This window comes from Diadema antillarum, unplaced genomic scaffold (assembly GCF_040938485.1).
Source record: "Diadema antillarum isolate AM-2024a unplaced genomic scaffold, OU_Dant_1.0 seq00001903_RagTag, whole genome shotgun sequence".
NCBI classification, from domain to species: domain Eukaryota; kingdom Metazoa; phylum Echinodermata; class Echinoidea; order Diadematoida; family Diadematidae; genus Diadema; species Diadema antillarum.
In genome coordinates, this window is record NW_027272569.1 from 65358 (window position 1) to 84074 (window position 18717).

At 36.7% G+C, this 18717-nt stretch overlaps 1 protein-coding gene and 1 long non-coding RNA gene across 2 annotated transcripts; both read right to left on the bottom strand.

Moving 5' to 3' along the window:
- Nucleotides 1-174: 174 nt before the first annotated feature.
- On the bottom strand, nucleotides 175-2749 carry LOC139713079 (uncharacterized). Its single transcript, XM_071624835.1, has 4 exons — nucleotides 2652-2749; nucleotides 1736-2014; nucleotides 1089-1388; nucleotides 175-311 (listed from the first exon to the last, which is right to left on the bottom strand). Exons 2-4 carry the CDS (start codon nucleotides 1833-1835, stop codon nucleotides 175-177), a joined length of 537 nt encoding a protein of 178 aa, XP_071480936.1. The 5' UTR covers nucleotides 1836-2014; nucleotides 2652-2749.
- Nucleotides 2750-3431: 682 nt separating this feature from the next.
- Nucleotides 3432-9637, bottom strand: LOC139713074 (uncharacterized). The gene is made up of 3 exons (XR_011709618.1): nucleotides 9345-9637; nucleotides 7549-7677; nucleotides 3432-3562 (listed from the first exon to the last, which is right to left on the bottom strand). It is a non-coding gene; the product is annotated as an uncharacterized lncRNA (long non-coding RNA).
- Nucleotides 9638-18717: the final 9080 nt, after the last annotated feature.

The window sequence follows — 18717 nt, forward strand, 5'->3', positions numbered from 1 at the left end:
ATAAAAGGAAATCTTTCATCCTCCTTTCCTTTTATGAACAACAATAACAAAAACCGGATAATCCTGAAAAAAAAAAATTAAAAGGTGGATTGAAAACAAAAAGGAAGTTTTTCTCATCGTACTCAATTAACTTAGTAAAAGAAGACTTGAAGGTATGCAGAATGCGTTTAACTTTTAAAAGACCGTGACCTCTCTCCTTCTCATGATCACTGTCGCACAGGTCAACAACGACAGGAAGAACACGGCGACGAGCAGGGCGTACGTGGTCGACGGCTGCTGAAGAACTCCTCGACGAAGACCAGCAATTGGACCTGTAGTAAGGCAGGACCACAATTTAGGGAGTGAAGAAGTCATTTTGAGAAATCGACAAACTTATCGATACGACGTGCAAGGGGAAAATTCAGATACAAACCTGTAAAATAAAACTATTTTGCTTGATCAAGCACACTGGTTGTATTACCTTAAGGAGATAAATGCATGTGTTTCAACGTGTTCGATTGTTTCTTTCGAGGGAAAGCTCAATAAACAGTCTAATTATTTGTTTTGTAGTGGGGAAACAATTGCGACTATGCCGGAAGATAAATCCTCTTCGATCGTTACGAGTTAAAATTTAGAAATGTTTAACGAAAAGCAGCTCAACTGCGAAATTATTCCCATATCAATAATGTATTTGACATGAATAGTTTGCTTTTTATTTTTCACATTTGAAGAACACCAAAGAATAACATAAACAGTGTGCTTGTTAATTTTCATCGACATTTATGTCATATTCCCAATAAATCTTGAGTTTTTTTGGCCAAAATTGAAAATGTTACTTGAGATTGTACTGTCGATTGAATCGTAGATCTATTTAGATTTAAAATAAAGTGAATATGATTATTAAAGGCCTGATTTTTATTACAAAGGCTTAAAAAAAAAGATCTTTAGTATTCGAGTTACCGTAAGGAGTATAACTCAGCTACATGTCTTGCAAAATAAAGTTACATTGACGTAATGAACCCAGATTCTCTCAATAAATTTATTTGTTCGTTCTAGTAATCATCTCTTTGACTATGGCTTATCATCATCAGCGCACCTCGCTTACTTACCATTCTCCGAGTCAAATGTTGAACAATGTTTATGACTGGTGAAGGTCCAACCAATCCCGTTAGTCCCAGAGCACGTGACATTGATGCACCTGTTGTGTGGGCGTGGTCTGAAGAGAGCCGAGGCGCAGCTGGACGAGGAAAGCGTGGTGTTGTCGACTCCGATGGTGTATGTGTGGAGGTGTGGGAACGGCTGGTCTTCAAGACTGACGTGACACGTGATAACGAGAATGACCTGGCTTCTTTCCGCATTGATCTCCTGGGTCTCGATGGAGAGGATGTTACTCGCTGGGGGCGCGTGACCTATGAGAGCAAGGTACAATGTATTTGTCTTCATTTAAAAGCAGAACAAACCTTTTCTCGACAAGTTCAGTCAAACAAAAAGTACATAATATTATAACCATAAAACAATCTTACTTGAAATGATATATGAAGTCAAATAGGCTCTTTTATTTTCCCTTTCATTGTTTTATCTCCACCCATAACAAGCCTAGTGCAAAACTTGCCTAAGCAAAGCATTAGAAAGAAACCACAAAAGCTGAAATGTATGAAAGCAATTCAACTTAATATTATTTAACATGAACTGTCAGTCAAATAAGAAATATTCATTTACTTATCCTTTATATAATCAGAACCTATAAGGAATCTACCTGATCTCAGTGGGCAGTAATTACGCGTAGATACTGTCTCCCCGAATTGATTGATACCGGTACACGATATATCGATACACCGGTTGGGTTGATCTTCCATGATGGTTGAAGATGCGTTGGATCTTGACAAAATGTCTTCATCAGCGGCGATTTCAAAGACACCGATTGGTGGAAACGGTTGGTCGGTGGGATTCACGTGACACGAGATATTGAGACTCGTTCCCAAATCTTGCTCGTTCTGCTCTAACTTGATAGAGATGATGTTAGACGCAGGTGGATCTGAGGAACAGAAAGAGATGTACATGTACATGCAATGTGGTAGAAAAAAAAACAAGCTAAAAAAAAAGGATGGCTAGTGAAGAACGCATTTTGTATATCATGTATAGGCCTATATGCATAATTCTATCCCGAGCTTTACGGACTCAATGTGCGAGAAATGTGTACTATAATAATGCTATCAGTAAAGATGGCGATTTGATGGGATGTAATATAATCCAAAACGTTAGGAGACACAAATTCTCTCCTTTCGAAAATCAGGTAATTATGATCATGTAATGTCTCCATTCAGGCGGAGTAGTAGTTATGTATACGTCAAATATTTCTTCGAGAAAAGCACTAAAACAGAATTATAAAATTCTCTATCAGATTTTGTTGTAAAAGGAAGCCGTGTTGAATCATAAACATCATATCGTTACATGCACTAGGCAGAAATGTAACTCAGTAAATCACATAGTATTCCCAGCTTTTCTCACCAGTCCATGAAGTCCTAAATTACTCCAGACCATTGCAAATGATTCTTCAAATTCACTAGATCATGTCCCGCAAAGGATTTTGACAGACGGAAGCATACTATGGCTTTATGTCAAGGAGACGATGGGAGAGAAAGAGATACATTTTTGAATTTCCTATTGCTCACCCCTCGGACAGTGCCTCGCCAAAGCGGAAGTAATTCCGACGCCATTAGTTGCGGAACACGTGACATTAATACACCTGTTTGGGCGAGGTCTCAGGACGGCCGAGGTCCAGCTCGCGTTGGACAGGATGGTCCCATCAACTCCAATTGAATACGAATGGAGATACGGGTACGGCTGGTCGCTCAGGTTAGCTCGACACAGGATTAGCAGATTCATCTGACGGTCTTTGCCTAGGAACTCCGAAGTCTTGATCGACAAGATATCAGATGCGGGGGGCTCGCCACTGGTTTCTACCGGTAGATAAAAGACGTGCAGTGACAATGATAGAAGAATAATGATCCATTTCCCACTCGTATTTGAAATACAATTATCATAGACAATGCTGGTATTATATATTAGAAATTCCTGTAAGAGTGTCAACATTCGCAATAACAGTAAAACAGTGATAATGAGTAAAGTTCCAAAACTCCCTATAGTGGGGATTACTGTCATCAAATTAAAAGTGTTTCCAAGCTAAAGCATGTGCATGTGGGAAACATATAAAGTTATTACATCATCCCAGGTGGGTCTGGTACAAAAAAAAAAATGATGAAAATTATATGAGGATTGAAAAGTAAAAATATTCTCTTACCACAGCTTTTTGTACAGTAAGTCTGTACAGTAGTCGTGTTACCAATCTCGTTGATTCCGGTGCAGGAGATTTCTACGCATCCACTGGGGAGAGGGTCAAGGGTCACGGTGGGGGAGCTTGAAGATGACTGAATGACGTCATCGATTGCAATCTCGTATGTCCTGATTGGTGGAAATGGCTGGTCACATGGGTTGACATGACACGTGATCTTAAGGTCATTTGTTTCCTCTTCATTCTCGACGTGACTGATCTGGATCACGGTGATATTGTCCGCGGGGGCGTCTGTCACATGACAAGTGGTATACGTAGACAGCTAGTTAGTACTTCACTGCTGTGTAAACTGCATCTCAGCGTGTATTATCTTCATCATCACGTATCCATGTGACTTTGTATCACAAGCGTCACACAACCTCGCATATAGGTAAATGAACATATGAGTACCTCAAGTTTTGCAATAGAATTGTGGAGATTAGTTCATATGAATAAGCAGGTTCTAGGGCACTATAAATCCTGCGTGCGCGCACAATCACACAACGAAGAGTGAATAAGAGATGTCTAAATAGACCTTTACCTTTAGCTTAAAGTAACATTTTCACATGGTTTACACTTTGTGGATTTTCTAAAGCTAACATTGTCTACCCTAAGTTTATAAACAAAAATAAGTCATCTTTAAAGGCGAATTGTGTTTGTTTTTTATGCAATGTGACATTTGATTACGACACTGTACGATGCATGCATGCATAGTTATATACATCGCCTGCCAAAATTATTTCAAAGTCCAAGATATTAAGTTCTGAAAACATTAAACTAAGTAATCTTTCTTTAAAGGATGAAAACAGAATATTTGGAAGGAAATCACAAGCTAAAGTTATTTTCTATCTGCCTGAAGTCTCCCAAAGGTGTTGGGAATTTGAAACTTAAAACTCTTGTTTTTTACTTTCGGAATTATCTAGGTAAAGTGCTTGGAAATGATTTATTGCTCTAAAATCTCTAAAATGCATCTTTTCAGTCACTCTAAATCATTAGCCGATTGCCTCACGAAAATGTTTTTCTTCATATGCTTGTGAAATGAAATAAACCATACATTGTTTGAAAGTTTATAGTCTTGGTGCTTGAAAAATTACAGACAGAAAGTCAATAGTTTCAAACTTTATCTATCTTTCGCATTGACAAATTATCCATTGTTGAATGTCAATTATAAGTAGTCGTTATTGATATTGATACCCTTAACTTTGCACTTCTTTATCGATAATATCGCTACTATTGGTGTTAAACATAGTTTGTGTGTTGTTTGAAGGTTTGCATGGTGAAGTATATGAGGGAGAAAGATTTGCGTTGACACCATGTGTATGTAGTCCTTAACCGGATCGTTGTTTGGCAGAAGAGCCTAGAAAGAGGAAAATTGAAGAGGAAAGTGACATATGGGGGTTGTAAGTAGGGCAGAAAGTGAATAGAGGGGGAATCTTCACTCCACTCTCCTATATCCATGATTTTCCATCATTCAACTCCTCCCTCTTCCTCTTCCCTTCTGTTTCATCTTTCTCCTTCTAAGGATGTCCGAACATCTTTCTTGATTCTCACTCTATTCTTCCTTACCACTCTCTCTGTTTCTTTCTCTACCGTCTCCACTAGTCCAACTTCAACTTCTAACCCGTTACTGTCCCCCACTCTTCACTTTTTGCCCTCCTTACAACCCCCATAATGTCATTTTCCTCTTTAATTCTCCTCTTTCTAGGCTCTTCTGCCAAACAACGATCCGGTTAAGGACTACATACACATGGTGTCACCCCAAATCTTTCTCCCACATACTAGTAGTTTGTGTTCATATCTGCTAATTTTCAATGCTCTGATGATTACTTTTGGATTCTTTATTCTTTCAAACATTTAAGTTCAATTGTCCAGGCATTTAATGCCTGATTATCATTAATGTATGAACAAAATCACCAGAGGATATCAAAGTGTTACATATCAATAGGTCAGTCAATGAGCACCCGCTGAACAGAAGAAAAAACAACAACAACAACAACTTCTTTTTGTTATTTTTTTTTCTCAAGAATGAATAAAATTGATAGCAAGTCCCCTCTTCGTTATCGTGTATGTATGTATTTATGTCTGAGTATACCTGTTTGCGTGTTTAGTGAAAAGTATTGTATATGGTGTAAGACCTCTTGGCGCAACTTGTTCAAAATAATGAATTACAAGCACAAAGGTCTCTTGAAGGAAAGGACAAAGTGAAACAGTATAATAGCATTATTCTGAACTATATTATAGTTCAGAATAATGGTAATCAATTAATGGCGGTCAAGTTGAACAAATACTTCGTAAGGAAACTTTTGAATACGTCAACAGAATTTAGTATTTTAAGGGAATGTACAGTTTTGGTTTAGATGGGGCTTTAGGTTTCCAACGATTTTTGATGATGATTTTTGGAGATAATGAGAAACCTGTCGTGAGATATCGAAAAGCATGCAATTTTAAGAGGAATTCAAAATTTAATTGATAAAAATGTTTGAAATGGCTGAGATATCCAAAACAAAGCAAACCTAAAAATCGGTGGACCCACCTTTTATTAAGATCTCTTTGGTTTACTTTGTTTGTGGATATCTCAGCCACTTCAAACATTTTTATCAATTAATAAAAAAAATAAACTTTGAATTCCCCTAAGAATTGTATGCTCTTTAACATTTCGTAAGGTGTTTTCTAAGTATCTCGCCAAAAAAATATAAAGGCTTAACTTTCACCTCAACCAATACTAGACTTTCCCTTTAAATCAATAAGAGTGACCGAGTTCAATAGAGAAGATCCAATGTGAGCAGTCGGTGTGCCTCCTAGGGATAACGCGGAAGCCAGAGTTCTTAAAACGCATGATTCTAGAGGAAATGTATTGCTTGACCAGACCGATGGAGTACTGCCATTTCAACGGTGAACTAAACGGAAACGAATCTTGAAAACAACGCGTTTTCAACAAGCAACTTGCAGAGTTATTACAGTTCTCGGTGTGATGTGTCTGTGCTTAGGAGAAGAGATGCATTCTTTAATTCATATGTGACCCTGCATCACAAAACAAGCAAAAAGTCGCCAGTATAGGGTCTATCTGTCTATTCAAGCGCGTAATCTTTACCAAACCGTGCTAGCTGTGCGATAAATGGGACAAACAACAGGATGTAAACCACTGGGGCAACAACAATGAAGGGATTATCAGATTAATTTGAAATTGAGCATATTCTATCAACACATTCTGACCATCATTAATGTCAACTTTCAATGCAGTAGCTTTACCCCTTCAAAAGTTATCAGACTTGAAAGTAAAGAGTGTGCAAAGGGTTATCAAGTAATGAAAAGGAGTCTCAAAGCCATACCTGATCTCTCTACCCTACAAAAAAGAGTTGTAGAGAAACTGCTGAAAATGCACTTTTCCATTCATTTTATGATCCCCAAATTAAGAAGAATGTAGAAGAAGGGTATTTCCTTCAGAAAATATGGAAAACTCAATATTGACTTAATTGACCAGGTTCACCTTTTTTGAGTCCTCACGTAAAATCAAGAGGTGCGACTTCTTGTTCGTTTTGTGATGCACGGTCACATATAGCTTTGATAATATTATGAGGGAAAAAAATCCATATCAGAATAAGCCAGTTCGGAGTTCCACTTTGCGCATGAGCAGAAACAAGGTCATTCGGACCAACAGGCATGTTGGTTTGTAAATTTACTGGGATAAGCATCTGTCATATAATGATTATTCATGTAATCCTTATAAACGCCGCTTGCCAGTACATCCACCTGACAGCAAAAGTGGTATTTGGCAATATCAATAGAAAAAGATTGTCATACATCCAATGCAAAATAATGAAATGGATGCTTCCTCAAGTGTGAATTGACAGATCATTCTGCTCATCTGGTCTACGCAAGTTTATTCTTTGTTTGAACGGGATTGATGAATCCCATAAATAGTTGCGTGAAGCTTATGCATTATGTCGCTCTGAAAACGAGTGAAGTGCCCCTAACCAACTGAGAAAAAAGAAAAGTCATTCGTACCAATGTGCCCATGAGCTAACTCCGAACTGGCTTATTCCAGGCGTGATCAAGCACTACAGTTAAGATAATGTATTTTTGGAGAAGACCTAAACTGGGTAACTGATAGTGAAATGATTTTGTGTGTTTTACAGAATTTTACAGCTTGATATTTTGTGATTTACCACCAGCACACACTTATTCCATTGTAACGTAATCTATATCCTCCTAATAAAGCCAATGGTTTGTATACTTACACTGGACTTCTAACGTTCTGGACTGTTCACTACTCTGTAGGTTGCACTGTAGGACGCCCCCATGGTCCGCTTCCGTGGGAATTAATATCAAGTCGCTACGAACGTTGTACGCATCTACACTGCCGGTTCCTTAGCATGGAAAAAGAAGCCAAGATAACATTAAAGGTTCGTTTTGTCGGCTACTCACTAAAAAATTGACGTGACTGCAAAATTGCGGAGAGAAAATTCACAGTTATAGCAATCTAATTTACGGTTCCTTAAAACGGAGAAAGGGACAAATTTACCAAGAAAACATTAAAGGTTCGATACACCAATAATTCACTTCAAATGTTACTTGTGTCCATTATGACCGCGTTGTCAAATGCTGCCAGGATACTAAATAGATTTGTAAATCAAAATTTGACTACTTTTGAAAACAGATGATTGCCATCATTTATTTATTATGAATCACTATTCATATCCCATGTGCATATTTTGTTTATACGAAATTAAATGGCACAAGGAGTCGATTTTTTTTTTCATTTAGAGACACCTTCGATGAATCCTTTCCATTGACGAAGGAATAACCTGACAAAATTGAAAATCACTGCATTGATGTAATTCAGTTAGTTTGACTATTATGATTGCATGTGCTGCAATGATTTTGTATGCATATGCAAATATTATATTGTACTTCATACTTGAAATGAAAGGAAACGAAAAAAAAAAAGAGAAGAAGACTAAATTATCGGCGAAAATGAATTTGGAATGACCAGGTTAAAGAATGAACATTTTGAATCAAATCAACTCATATGATTTTTTTTTAGCCCTTGAAGAAGTAATGACTACTTCCAAAATCAACCAGAGAACTGGACGGGTCTAAGTCCCCTAAGAAGGACTAGGCAAATAGGATTAATGACTTTGACTCAGAGCACAACCACTGCTACTCAGGGACTCGAACCAGAAACCTCACATTTGGTGTCACGCGGTCTTACCCACTCAACCACAATACCTCTTTGAATACACACGAAAGCTCGGGGCAAAGACTGTCATTGCCCCTACCCCTGGAAAATTCTGAAAGAGCCTTAGATAGAAGAAGAAAAAAAGCCGCTTCTATAGAAATGGTGACCGTCGGCGAAGAAATAGATTTCCCTATACCTTATTAGAGTATTGACCCACATATAACTGTTTTTTTTTTTTATTTCTTTAGTGATTTCATCCAGCTTGTGCCATTTTTTTTTCAGATATCACTTTTATGGCTCGATTATAATAATAAGTCTAGGCCAATTACCCCCTGGGCAATTACCCCGGTCCCTTCCCCTGGCCCTAATCCTAATCCTAATCCTGAACCTAATCCTAACCCTAACCCAAACTCCTAACCCTAAACCTAACCCTCACCCCAATCTTTACTCTAACCTTACCACTAACTAGTATTTAGCCTGGGGGTAATTGCTCTGTGGGGGTAATTGCCCAGATAATAGTATTACAATTATGTTTTGAGGTCATTGCATGTTGACCTTTTTACTATGTATGGTTCTGCTGACATAAATGGGGTACATTAATCTTACATGACATGTTGTATCTACATGTCAATAAGGAAATAGAAATAGGGGTTATGAAGCATCCCTTCAATTTCCCTGGCTGCAGAAAAAAGAAAGAATACACGATAATGAAGAACAAAGGGAAACAACCAATTTGATATGTGGGAGTTTGAATACACTCGCCAGGAAATAAACATAATAGAATAATAAATGCATGATAACGTTATCTTGACCGACTACAGCTTAAACTTTCGTGATTTAATGATTCCAACTTACTGTCTCCCTCACACCTCACTCCGGCGTCTTCATGGTGACCACAATTGGTATCACATCCCCAGTATGAACGAGTGCATTGGAGCAGGGAGTTTTCAGTTCCAGCTGCACAAGTAACTCCAGTAAGCCAGATTTGTCCAGATCCCTCCCCAAAGTGGGCCTCAGTATAATGAGCTGAGGCTGATGGGTAGCCGAGCTCTCTGCAGACGACGTGCGCGTCTTTGATATCCCAACAATCGTCACAAACCGTGCCCCACTGACCGTCACACGATATCTCAACTCGGCCCTCCCTTTCGTTTGATCCACCTACTAGCCTCACTATTAACATTAAAGATGAAAGAATAATTACATGAAAATAACAAATAAAAAAGCAACACACGGTATGCACAATTTAATGTAGGCCTCATGTGTTATGTTACGAATTTATGAGCTTCAATTTCACTTCACAAAGTCTGCATTGGAAAATTGAATTATCAATAAATGAAGAGTTTGTTCGCAAAAACCGATAAGTCCATATTTGCCAAATGGAAATATTTTCGATCAAAGGTCAAGAAAAATAAAGAGAATAATAAAAAAAAAACTTTTGCTTCTTTTGACCATAACTTTAAAAATGTACAAAAAAATGTAAAAAAATATTATATGTAGTGACCAATATATCATTTAAAAGGTATCATTTTATACTTTATGACAGAGACCGTACTTTAAAATCTTCAAAAATGGACTTATCGGTTTTTGCGAACAAACTCTTCAACAATACATTACAGGAAATATGTATGTGTAGGTGTGTGTGTCTGTATGTATGTTTGTGTTGAGAGAGAGAGAGAGAGAGAGTTGATGTATAGAAATGTCCTTGAATATATAGGATGAAAAATCACCGATGAATTCTTCCGGTAATTTTTCGTCAAAGAATAGCCGAGCAAATAATTCGAAACTGATGAGAGCTTTGAAAGGATGGAAAGACTAGGCAGCTGGATAACCCTAATTCATCTGCACTGTAAGTATAGAGTTGCTGGTCTTGCACGAAGACCAGTTAAATAGTATGGGGGAATTGAAGGAGGAAAATTCGTTGCCTTTTATGAATAAAACAATGAACATTATCTTACTAACGGTCTAATGGTATTGATGGTTGAAGTAAAAGGGTTTCTATAATGAGATGGTTACATTATTTGCTAAATAAACCGTAAAATCTAAATTCATAACAGTTGGCAATTGATTGTTTAAATAAAGTAAATGCTAGGCAATTACGAATAGGTTTGTTCGAGGTTTTGGTAGAGAAGAATAATAAGTAGAAGGTAAAGTTTATAGGAAAAAGAAAATGTTTTCTTGCAAGCAGTAAGGTGCTAAGTCATGTTAGTTTTTTAACATCAAAATTTGAATATGAACCCTCTGTTAAGAATTCAGATTTTCCCATTGTATGAGAGTTAATACATTGTTGAGGAAACAGAAATGCTAAAATCTCTTCAAATATTAACGTCGATACACATACGTCATTGCATGTTTTACTTCGTCCTAAATGCTTGATGTGTGTTTTGGAACATTATCAAGATATCAAGCTGCATGTACTCACCCGCATAACCGTTGCACGTATTTGTGCCACCGCTACAGATTAGAGTTACCCCTGAACTGTCGAGCTTAGTCGGACCCTGTCAGTCAGTGTTGCTGCTCGTTCATTCCACAAGGCATCATCTTCTTTATGAAGTTTAAATGGCGATTTCTTAAAGAGTGTGGATGAAAAGAAGAGTCGGGAGTAATCCTTATCACTGATCCACTTAAATAGCAGCAAATATGGTTGAGATAGCGTCATGTTATTACCATGAACTCGTTGGTCATAATGACTGCCATTTCCGTCTGTCAGAAATCCAAACCTGTCCGGGGAAGTAAGCTAGTGGTCAGTAGACCTGTTATAATGCTTTTTTTCCGAAACAATTGTCATCATTAGAACTGATACACTCTTTCTTTTGTTAAGCCTGCAGTGCTACCGTCACACAAAAGATTAAAAATAAAACACTCCCTGTGGATTGAAGTGGCAGAATATAAACCTTGATAGACGATACGTTTATGACAATTGTCTTATGAACTTTCAATGTTTCCACAATCGAAGTTTATGAGTTTCATATACAGGGTAATTTTTATAGAAGGAAGACAACAAAACTGTATAATTCAGCATAGGCAATTATAATGCGGTCCATCTACACGTAGTCGTAGAGCGGACGTTATATCATGTCACATATCACTCTCCTTGCACGTTCCATCTGGGAGTATGACAAAGTTACTCATGTACACCAAACTACACACCTCTTGGATTAATTTCAAGTCAGGTAAGATAAACAAGTATTCAAACATTATACATCTACTATAGGGGAAGAGCATTTCAACCTTAAGGGGTGTTAAAAAGCCTGTTTTTGTGCTCACTCATTAATGTAGGTGAAAGTTCACTTCCGCTTTCAACCTCCAATGCTTTTCCATTTCGCCGTCCGTGTGGCAAGTTCTTTATTGTTTTGCTCCTGTCGACAATTTAAACTTCCATGACGCCTGTAATAGATTACCGATATGTTACACAGGAAGTATACCATCGATTCCTTCTTTGCCTTGATTATTTCCAGAACTTCAGACTCTGCACTGATAACTTTTTGTAACCTTACGAACACGACTCTCGGCTGGTACAAGAACGTTAATTGTAACCTTTATAAGAAATGGGCAGAAAACGAGTGTCTCCCAACACAAATGACGGTCTTTCTGTTCAACATTTGGTCAGTCTTACAAGATAAGGTAATGTATCCTAAACTAGTCTACATTCATGGAAGTCTAAGCATTGGTTTATTGACATGTATCTGTTTCTTGGAATATTTTTGCGGTCAGTCTAATCACACAGCGTAGAGAGTCTGTTATGAAAGCCTCATAATCTGCCTAATGTCTCACTTGGAATTATTTACCACCATGCCTTAAAAGAAGCAGATTTATCGTGTTTATGAATATGAGAATGGCAAAATTGGCGGCATGGTTATAAAGACTGATTCTTTAGGGCCAGGTTTTCTTATAAGCCCATCGGGGACAGCGTTTCTGAAGATTAGAAATTGGACCGTTTTGTTTCCCTCTCCCGAAGTCGGTCAAAGTTCATATCCGATCAACCTGCGCATTGAGTTCCTCAAAGAGTATGGGTAACGTAACTGTCGTTGTGGGCGGAAACGAAAAGCTGATTTTTCTAACATGTTTTATTCATAATTTCTAACCTACAAGATATAACATTTTTATGAGGGTACGGTAGGATTTCAAAAATCGTCCTCGTGTCCTTTCTTGCAGACGGTGTTATTAGGTAACTTTTTTTCTCATGTTCGTGTCTCCCTATAATCCTTAGAGTGTCCGCTAAGAGTCTGTAAAATTTCTTCCCTTTCACCCATCTCAGCTCTGATATATGGAAGACGAATCTTACGCTGAATATTTCTTGAAATTCGTCAAATTTTCGCCTTCTGCATATGTGTATGAGTAGATGAAGTATTCGTCCTTTTTTCAGATATCATGTTCAGTGAGATAAACGAACCATTTGTGGAATAAATGTGCGGAATTCCATCGACGGTGTCTCACTAGGTGAAAGGTTACTTCCGTCTGGGTTTCCAGGTTTGATTTCTGAAGCGTTTTCTGTCTCTGTTTTATGTTGTGTAATTTTCCCTTGAAAATTTTCAGTTTCTGTTTATATCCGAACAAATTGATGTCACAATTAGACGTAAGTAGTGAGAGAAATGAAAGTTTGATGCCCCCTTTTTTTCTGTATTATGCAAAATGTTCACCAATCACTGTTATGTCCAAACACACACGCCCTACTTTCCAAGTAGCCATTTGTATAGCCATTGCTATTAACATTTTCTTGTGATCTGTATTGTGAATGAATTGATAAATGTAGACTAATGGTGAATAATGGCAGGGGAACTTTGTGAGGACACATCGTTATTACTTTTGTGCATTTATGAGCTTATGATCTGTAGAAGGACAAATATATGAATATACATATATAAAATATGTGCCATAAAGATATGTATACGTATTGCGTATGTACATTACATCGATATGATATGTCTCAGTACGTATTTTTTTTTTTATGTATGTCTATTTCATTTTCATGATCTGAAATGGCACAATTTAATGAAATGTTTGCAAAAAATTCAAGTTTTATTTTGCCTTGGCACCATGCCGACACGATGATCTCGATATGGCGGGGAGCAGAAAATGGCACCAAATTTGCACCACAAAAGTCTGGTTTTTTTAACCTGCTCCTACATTTTTACAGATGTAAATTGTACGCTTGGGTGGTTTCCATATCTGCTTAAAAGTCCTTAAAGTGATAGATTGGAATACCATTTCCTCTAAAATCATCGTCCAATCTAATAACGTGATGGTTGTACTATATCTTGGACGATGGCACTGCTAGCGGTGGTGAACCCTTCTGTGAGTTGAACGCTATTCAACTGCCAGGTCGGCGCTCCCCAGCCGGGGACGTCATTTCCTGTGCAAACTGCGGTATCTTCACGGCCAGCCCGTAGAGGCGATGGTACCTCGAGGTTCAACGTTATTCCAGCTGCAACAGAAATGTAAGAAGATCGGTCGATAGATCCCAGGAAAAATTGAGCATGACAAAGTGAGGAAAATGTTTTATAACTATGAGACACATTTGATTGTTCACACCCAATGAAACAATAAGATATTTTCGCGAGTTTGAATATCTTTACGCTCTCTAAACGTTATCATAATCATGATAATCGATTTGCTGCAGCAGTAGAGCTGCAGATCTTATCACCCTGCTTATTCTGTCTTTGGGGTTATACATAGAAACACGTACCAAAACGACAAAAAAAAAATTGAAAAAAGGGAGAAGAAAAAAAAATAAACCAAGTCTTAAACTATGCTTACCACCGAAGTGAATGTTTATGAAAAGAAGCCCCAACCGCACCAACACTCGGTTGTCAATCATTGTGAGTAGATTCCTGTATGATATGAAAATCCTGGTGGATAGAATCGGAAAAATCAGTCAATCAATCTATTAATCAATGACAACACGAATTAAAACAAGCGAGGCAATAAAAGACCTATCAAATACAAAATCGTTATATCCGATTTATATTGTTTTAAGAGGAGTTGATAATATGCCTAGTGTGAATAGTAATATTTTGAAGAGAAACACACGTCTTCATTGGTTAATTTATTTCCTCACACCTACTCTCGAGTATGCGTCTCTGAAAAACGAGGAAAAGCTGAAACCGTGAAAAAGTTGCCAATCTCTAGACATAAACCTGTCTACCTCGTTTACCACAAAGATCGAATTAAATCTAGTCCACTTCCATGCTTTCAAGATGTCGGCTTTTTATTGAGTCAGGGGAAGGTACGTGCACATGAAAGAGGCTACTCACGTGATGAAATCCGCAAGATTCATCCGCGCAACGTGATGAGTCATTTAGTTTCCTGCTTCAAAAGCTAACACATTTTTTTTTCTTTAATTGGATCTGGTGCTTATATCTTATTTCAAATGGATATTCATTTGATGACCTCTTCATCTTACAGCTTCAGTGAAGGATATCAGAATTTATAGAGTGCACATCCTTGTATGCCTTACACTCGTATCACATGTGAACAATTTATTTACTATCAAATATTATAAAGTGTAGTTTAAATATATCGATGAATGGTTTACTTTCGGCAACTTCTAGCCTGTAGTTTAGAAAGACAGGGGAAAAAATCAAGCAATTTTGCAATGGTGGTGAATCTTGGTAATCAGCGTTTGCATTGTCTTGTTCTTTTTTATTTGAACTAGTGGACGTTTCTTAACAAACTACTAAATGGTATTTAGATTTGGAAAAAGTGTGACACAAATCAAACATTTGCACTGATGTAAGTAAGTAGGAATGAAAGAACTTGATATAAGGCATTCATTTATATGTGTATACATTAGTCATTTCATTTGACACAAGTTTTAAGGGATTTTCAAAACAATAGATTAATTTTCACATCTCTGCAAACATCACGATTATCAGGCACATTCAAGAGTCACCTCAAAATGCATTTGATCTGAAAAAGAAACTAAAGAAAAAATACCATTGGCTTCTGAGTAATTTGAATTGGATGAAACTCATTGCAATGTAATTGACTCATGCCGTAAATTATAGACGTACTCAGACAGGTGTGTCCAACTTTTTAGAAGGTGTTCTGTAAATCATCCATTAACAACATCTGATTCATTCATTTACATATGAAAGATGAAAGAAAAGTATGGAGAAAGGTTCATAAACGAATAAATTCTAAAAAAATTGAGTAGTAACATCTCAGGGATTTTAATGCTTCGATTTTGAAAAGACGAGTTATCCCACGCTGGGGAACAAAGTATGACCTTACAGTCCTATAGATCACGCATCATCTAACATCCTACACTAGCTCTCCCTGTCAATTAACATGATGCTTTATGTTAATACCATCTCATATATCACTGCTTTTGTTTTCACTGCTCGGCATGTAACATGTTTCATGTTGACTTTTGTCACCCTGAAATTCTTTAGCGGGATTACTCTCATTGCACTTCCTCATTAGGGCCTAAATGCATACGACAAAGATACATAGACAGGCACATGTGTACACATATACAGGGATCGACTTTCATGTAAACTTATGCAGTCACACATAACATTAAATACATTTGTAAGTGCGTGTACATGCACGCTTGTATATATGTGTGTATATATATATATATATATATATATATATATATATATATGCGTACTTTCAAAAATAATATAATGACTTGATTTTTATCATTATGACGGAAAGAAAAATGAGAAGAATAAATTTATTTGGGTCTTGTCAATGTCTATCATTCGTGTATGCATTATAATCAAAGAGACAAAATATCTTATAACAGGTGACTAAAGACATCGCAAACTGTATAGCAGTCTGAGGGCAAACTGTTTTTTTTTTTCTTCTTAAACTAAGGAGTTGTTTCGTCCAAAATCCTGCATTGCTACTAGAAACATTGGTGAAACAGAAAGTGAATACATTTTTGGTGAAAATGATCATGCATTATTTTGGCCTCATGTCTGATATATGCCACCTTCTCTTATCCAATATTTCCAAGCATACGGTTTACGTTTGGAATTTTCAAGCCCAGTCTCCATTGAGTGTTTTTCCTCGGGAACAACTCCCGTATCCAATAACTATATATTTTTTTTTTGTGTCAGTATTTCTGTGTATTCGCTGCTCACTAAAACTGGCCAAATGTGTACCATCTTTAAAAAAAAAAGGGGGGGGGGGGTTCCGAACAATATTGTTTGAATTAATGATATACACTGCAGCAGTTGAAATTCATTCAGGTAAATGGGTGCATGGACTTTAGTCCTGTCTTGTCTTGCAACCATATTGAAAAGCAGTTACGCCTCTTTGCAAATTGGTTCTTCGTCTTCTCGTTTATTCTTATATGCGTAAGAAGACCGTTTGGCTCCTCATTTTGGTCATCCTATTCAATGATTTATTGTGAACACCAATAACATATGCCATGAAGAAGAGAAATGGCAAAATTTCTTGTAGCCATTTTTTTAAATACTTTTTTTAAAAAAATCAAAATGGATTTAAGACGCCGAGAATCATTTTGACGTAGCACCTATAATATAATTGCAAAAATGTGTAATATGAAGACATTAATACGACTTTAAAGATAGGTTATGTCATTGTATTACTTATACGCAGTGCCTGTATATCTGTATCATTCTCTGCATAATTCTAGGTCGTTATTACTTTTCAAATACTTTTCAAGTTTTCAATATCAGTCACGGGAATTTATTAAATGTAAATGTGAAAACGTAAGAAAAAGATCCAAATACTCACCTAAACACACACTCACACTCATACAGACATGTCTTTTTCTATTGTCTAAAAGGAAATAAGTGATTAGAATTTGATATCTTATTGTATGTTTTCTTTGATAAACAGAGCACATTTTACCATTATCCAGGAACACAACTTTCTTACCATTACCCAAACACACCCTCACTCTTTACATTGCAAAAACGTTAAAGACAAGCATTGTTGACTGTCTAAAACACCTTACCTTAAGAAAAAAAAAGATGATAACTTCATAGTGACAGATTATTGGTTATTGTAAAGGGATACGTAGAATAACTTTCGATTGCAAATCAAGTTGACAACTACGAAATTCAATTCAATTCATTTATTTTCATACTTCTCGTTTATGATTACTACATTAGAAAATAAGTTATCTTCTCTGCATGTGTGTGTGTTAAATTACTACAAAACAGTGGGAGAGGGTGAGTTTGTGTACCTGTGGAGGAGAGAAAATATGGGTTCTTTCAACTGATATGTGATGTCTTTCTGTCTACATCCGTTGACTTTGGATGATCAAACTCAAAAAGTGCATAGGCTTATTCATCTACCAATATATTAAGTTGATATGATGCCTGAAAAAATTAATGGAACAAATGTTTCGAAAATACTTTTAAATGTAACATAGTTTATTGATCATGTAGATATCAGCTACAAAGAGAATGAAAACAAATGTGGATGATGGACGTTTGCTTTTGTGTCATGTTACCAATGGGAGAATCACTTTTTTTTTAAAGGAAATAGTCTCGCATTTTTAAATCGCAGATAGTTTTCATATTTTGAAACCTCATTACCGATTTCTGATACAACCGTACCAACTAAGCTGTGTGCTTGAATACTATTTTCAATCGCGACTTGCGATTTAATAGTCAAAAATGGCTTACCATGGGAAAGTCAAATACAGGAATTCAAGTCATTCAAATGAGTATTTCAATAGTCTTTCAACACACACACACGCACGCACACACACACACACACACACACAATGTCTCTCTCTCTCTCTCTCTATATATATAGTGATATATCTATATATATATATATATATATATATATATATACATATATATATATATACATATATATATATATATATATACATATATATATATATATATATATATATATATATATATATATATATATACATGTGTGTGTTTGTGTGTGTGAGTGAGTGTGTGAAATGACGCTCGGTGAGTCGTGAAAACCGTACCTGGGAAAGGTATATAAGGGATGCACCATGGACAAACTTTAACCTGTTTAGAGAGGAACAGTTCACAATTCGTCATTCGTTGTGAGTCATGACGTCATTCGTATTGTTGAGTGGTATCGAAGCTGACATCACACTGAAATGTTGCCTTTATGAAGGGAGTCTCTTGCATTATATTCCTTTTTTTTTATTTACTTATTTTAGGTACGCAATGTTTAGTAAAGTTGTCATGATATTGTTAACATAAACACCAACACTCACTCTCTCTCTCTCACACACACACACACACACACACAC

What these genes read in the sequence shown, in the direction of transcription:
- LOC139713079 (XM_071624835.1), bottom strand. Translation starts at nt 1,835, where the DNA reads ATGGAAGATCAACCCAACCGGTGTATCGATATATCGTGTACCGGTATC. An exon ending in TTACTGCCCACTGAGATCAG is followed by an intron (nt 1,389 to 1,735) that starts GTAGATTCCTTA and finishes TTGCTCTCATAG; the next exon opens with GTCACGCGCCCCCAGCGAGT. An exon ending in AACATTTGACTCGGAGAATG is followed by an intron (nt 312 to 1,088) that starts GTAAGTAAGCGA and finishes GCCTTACTACAG; the next exon opens with GTCCAATTGCTGGTCTTCGT.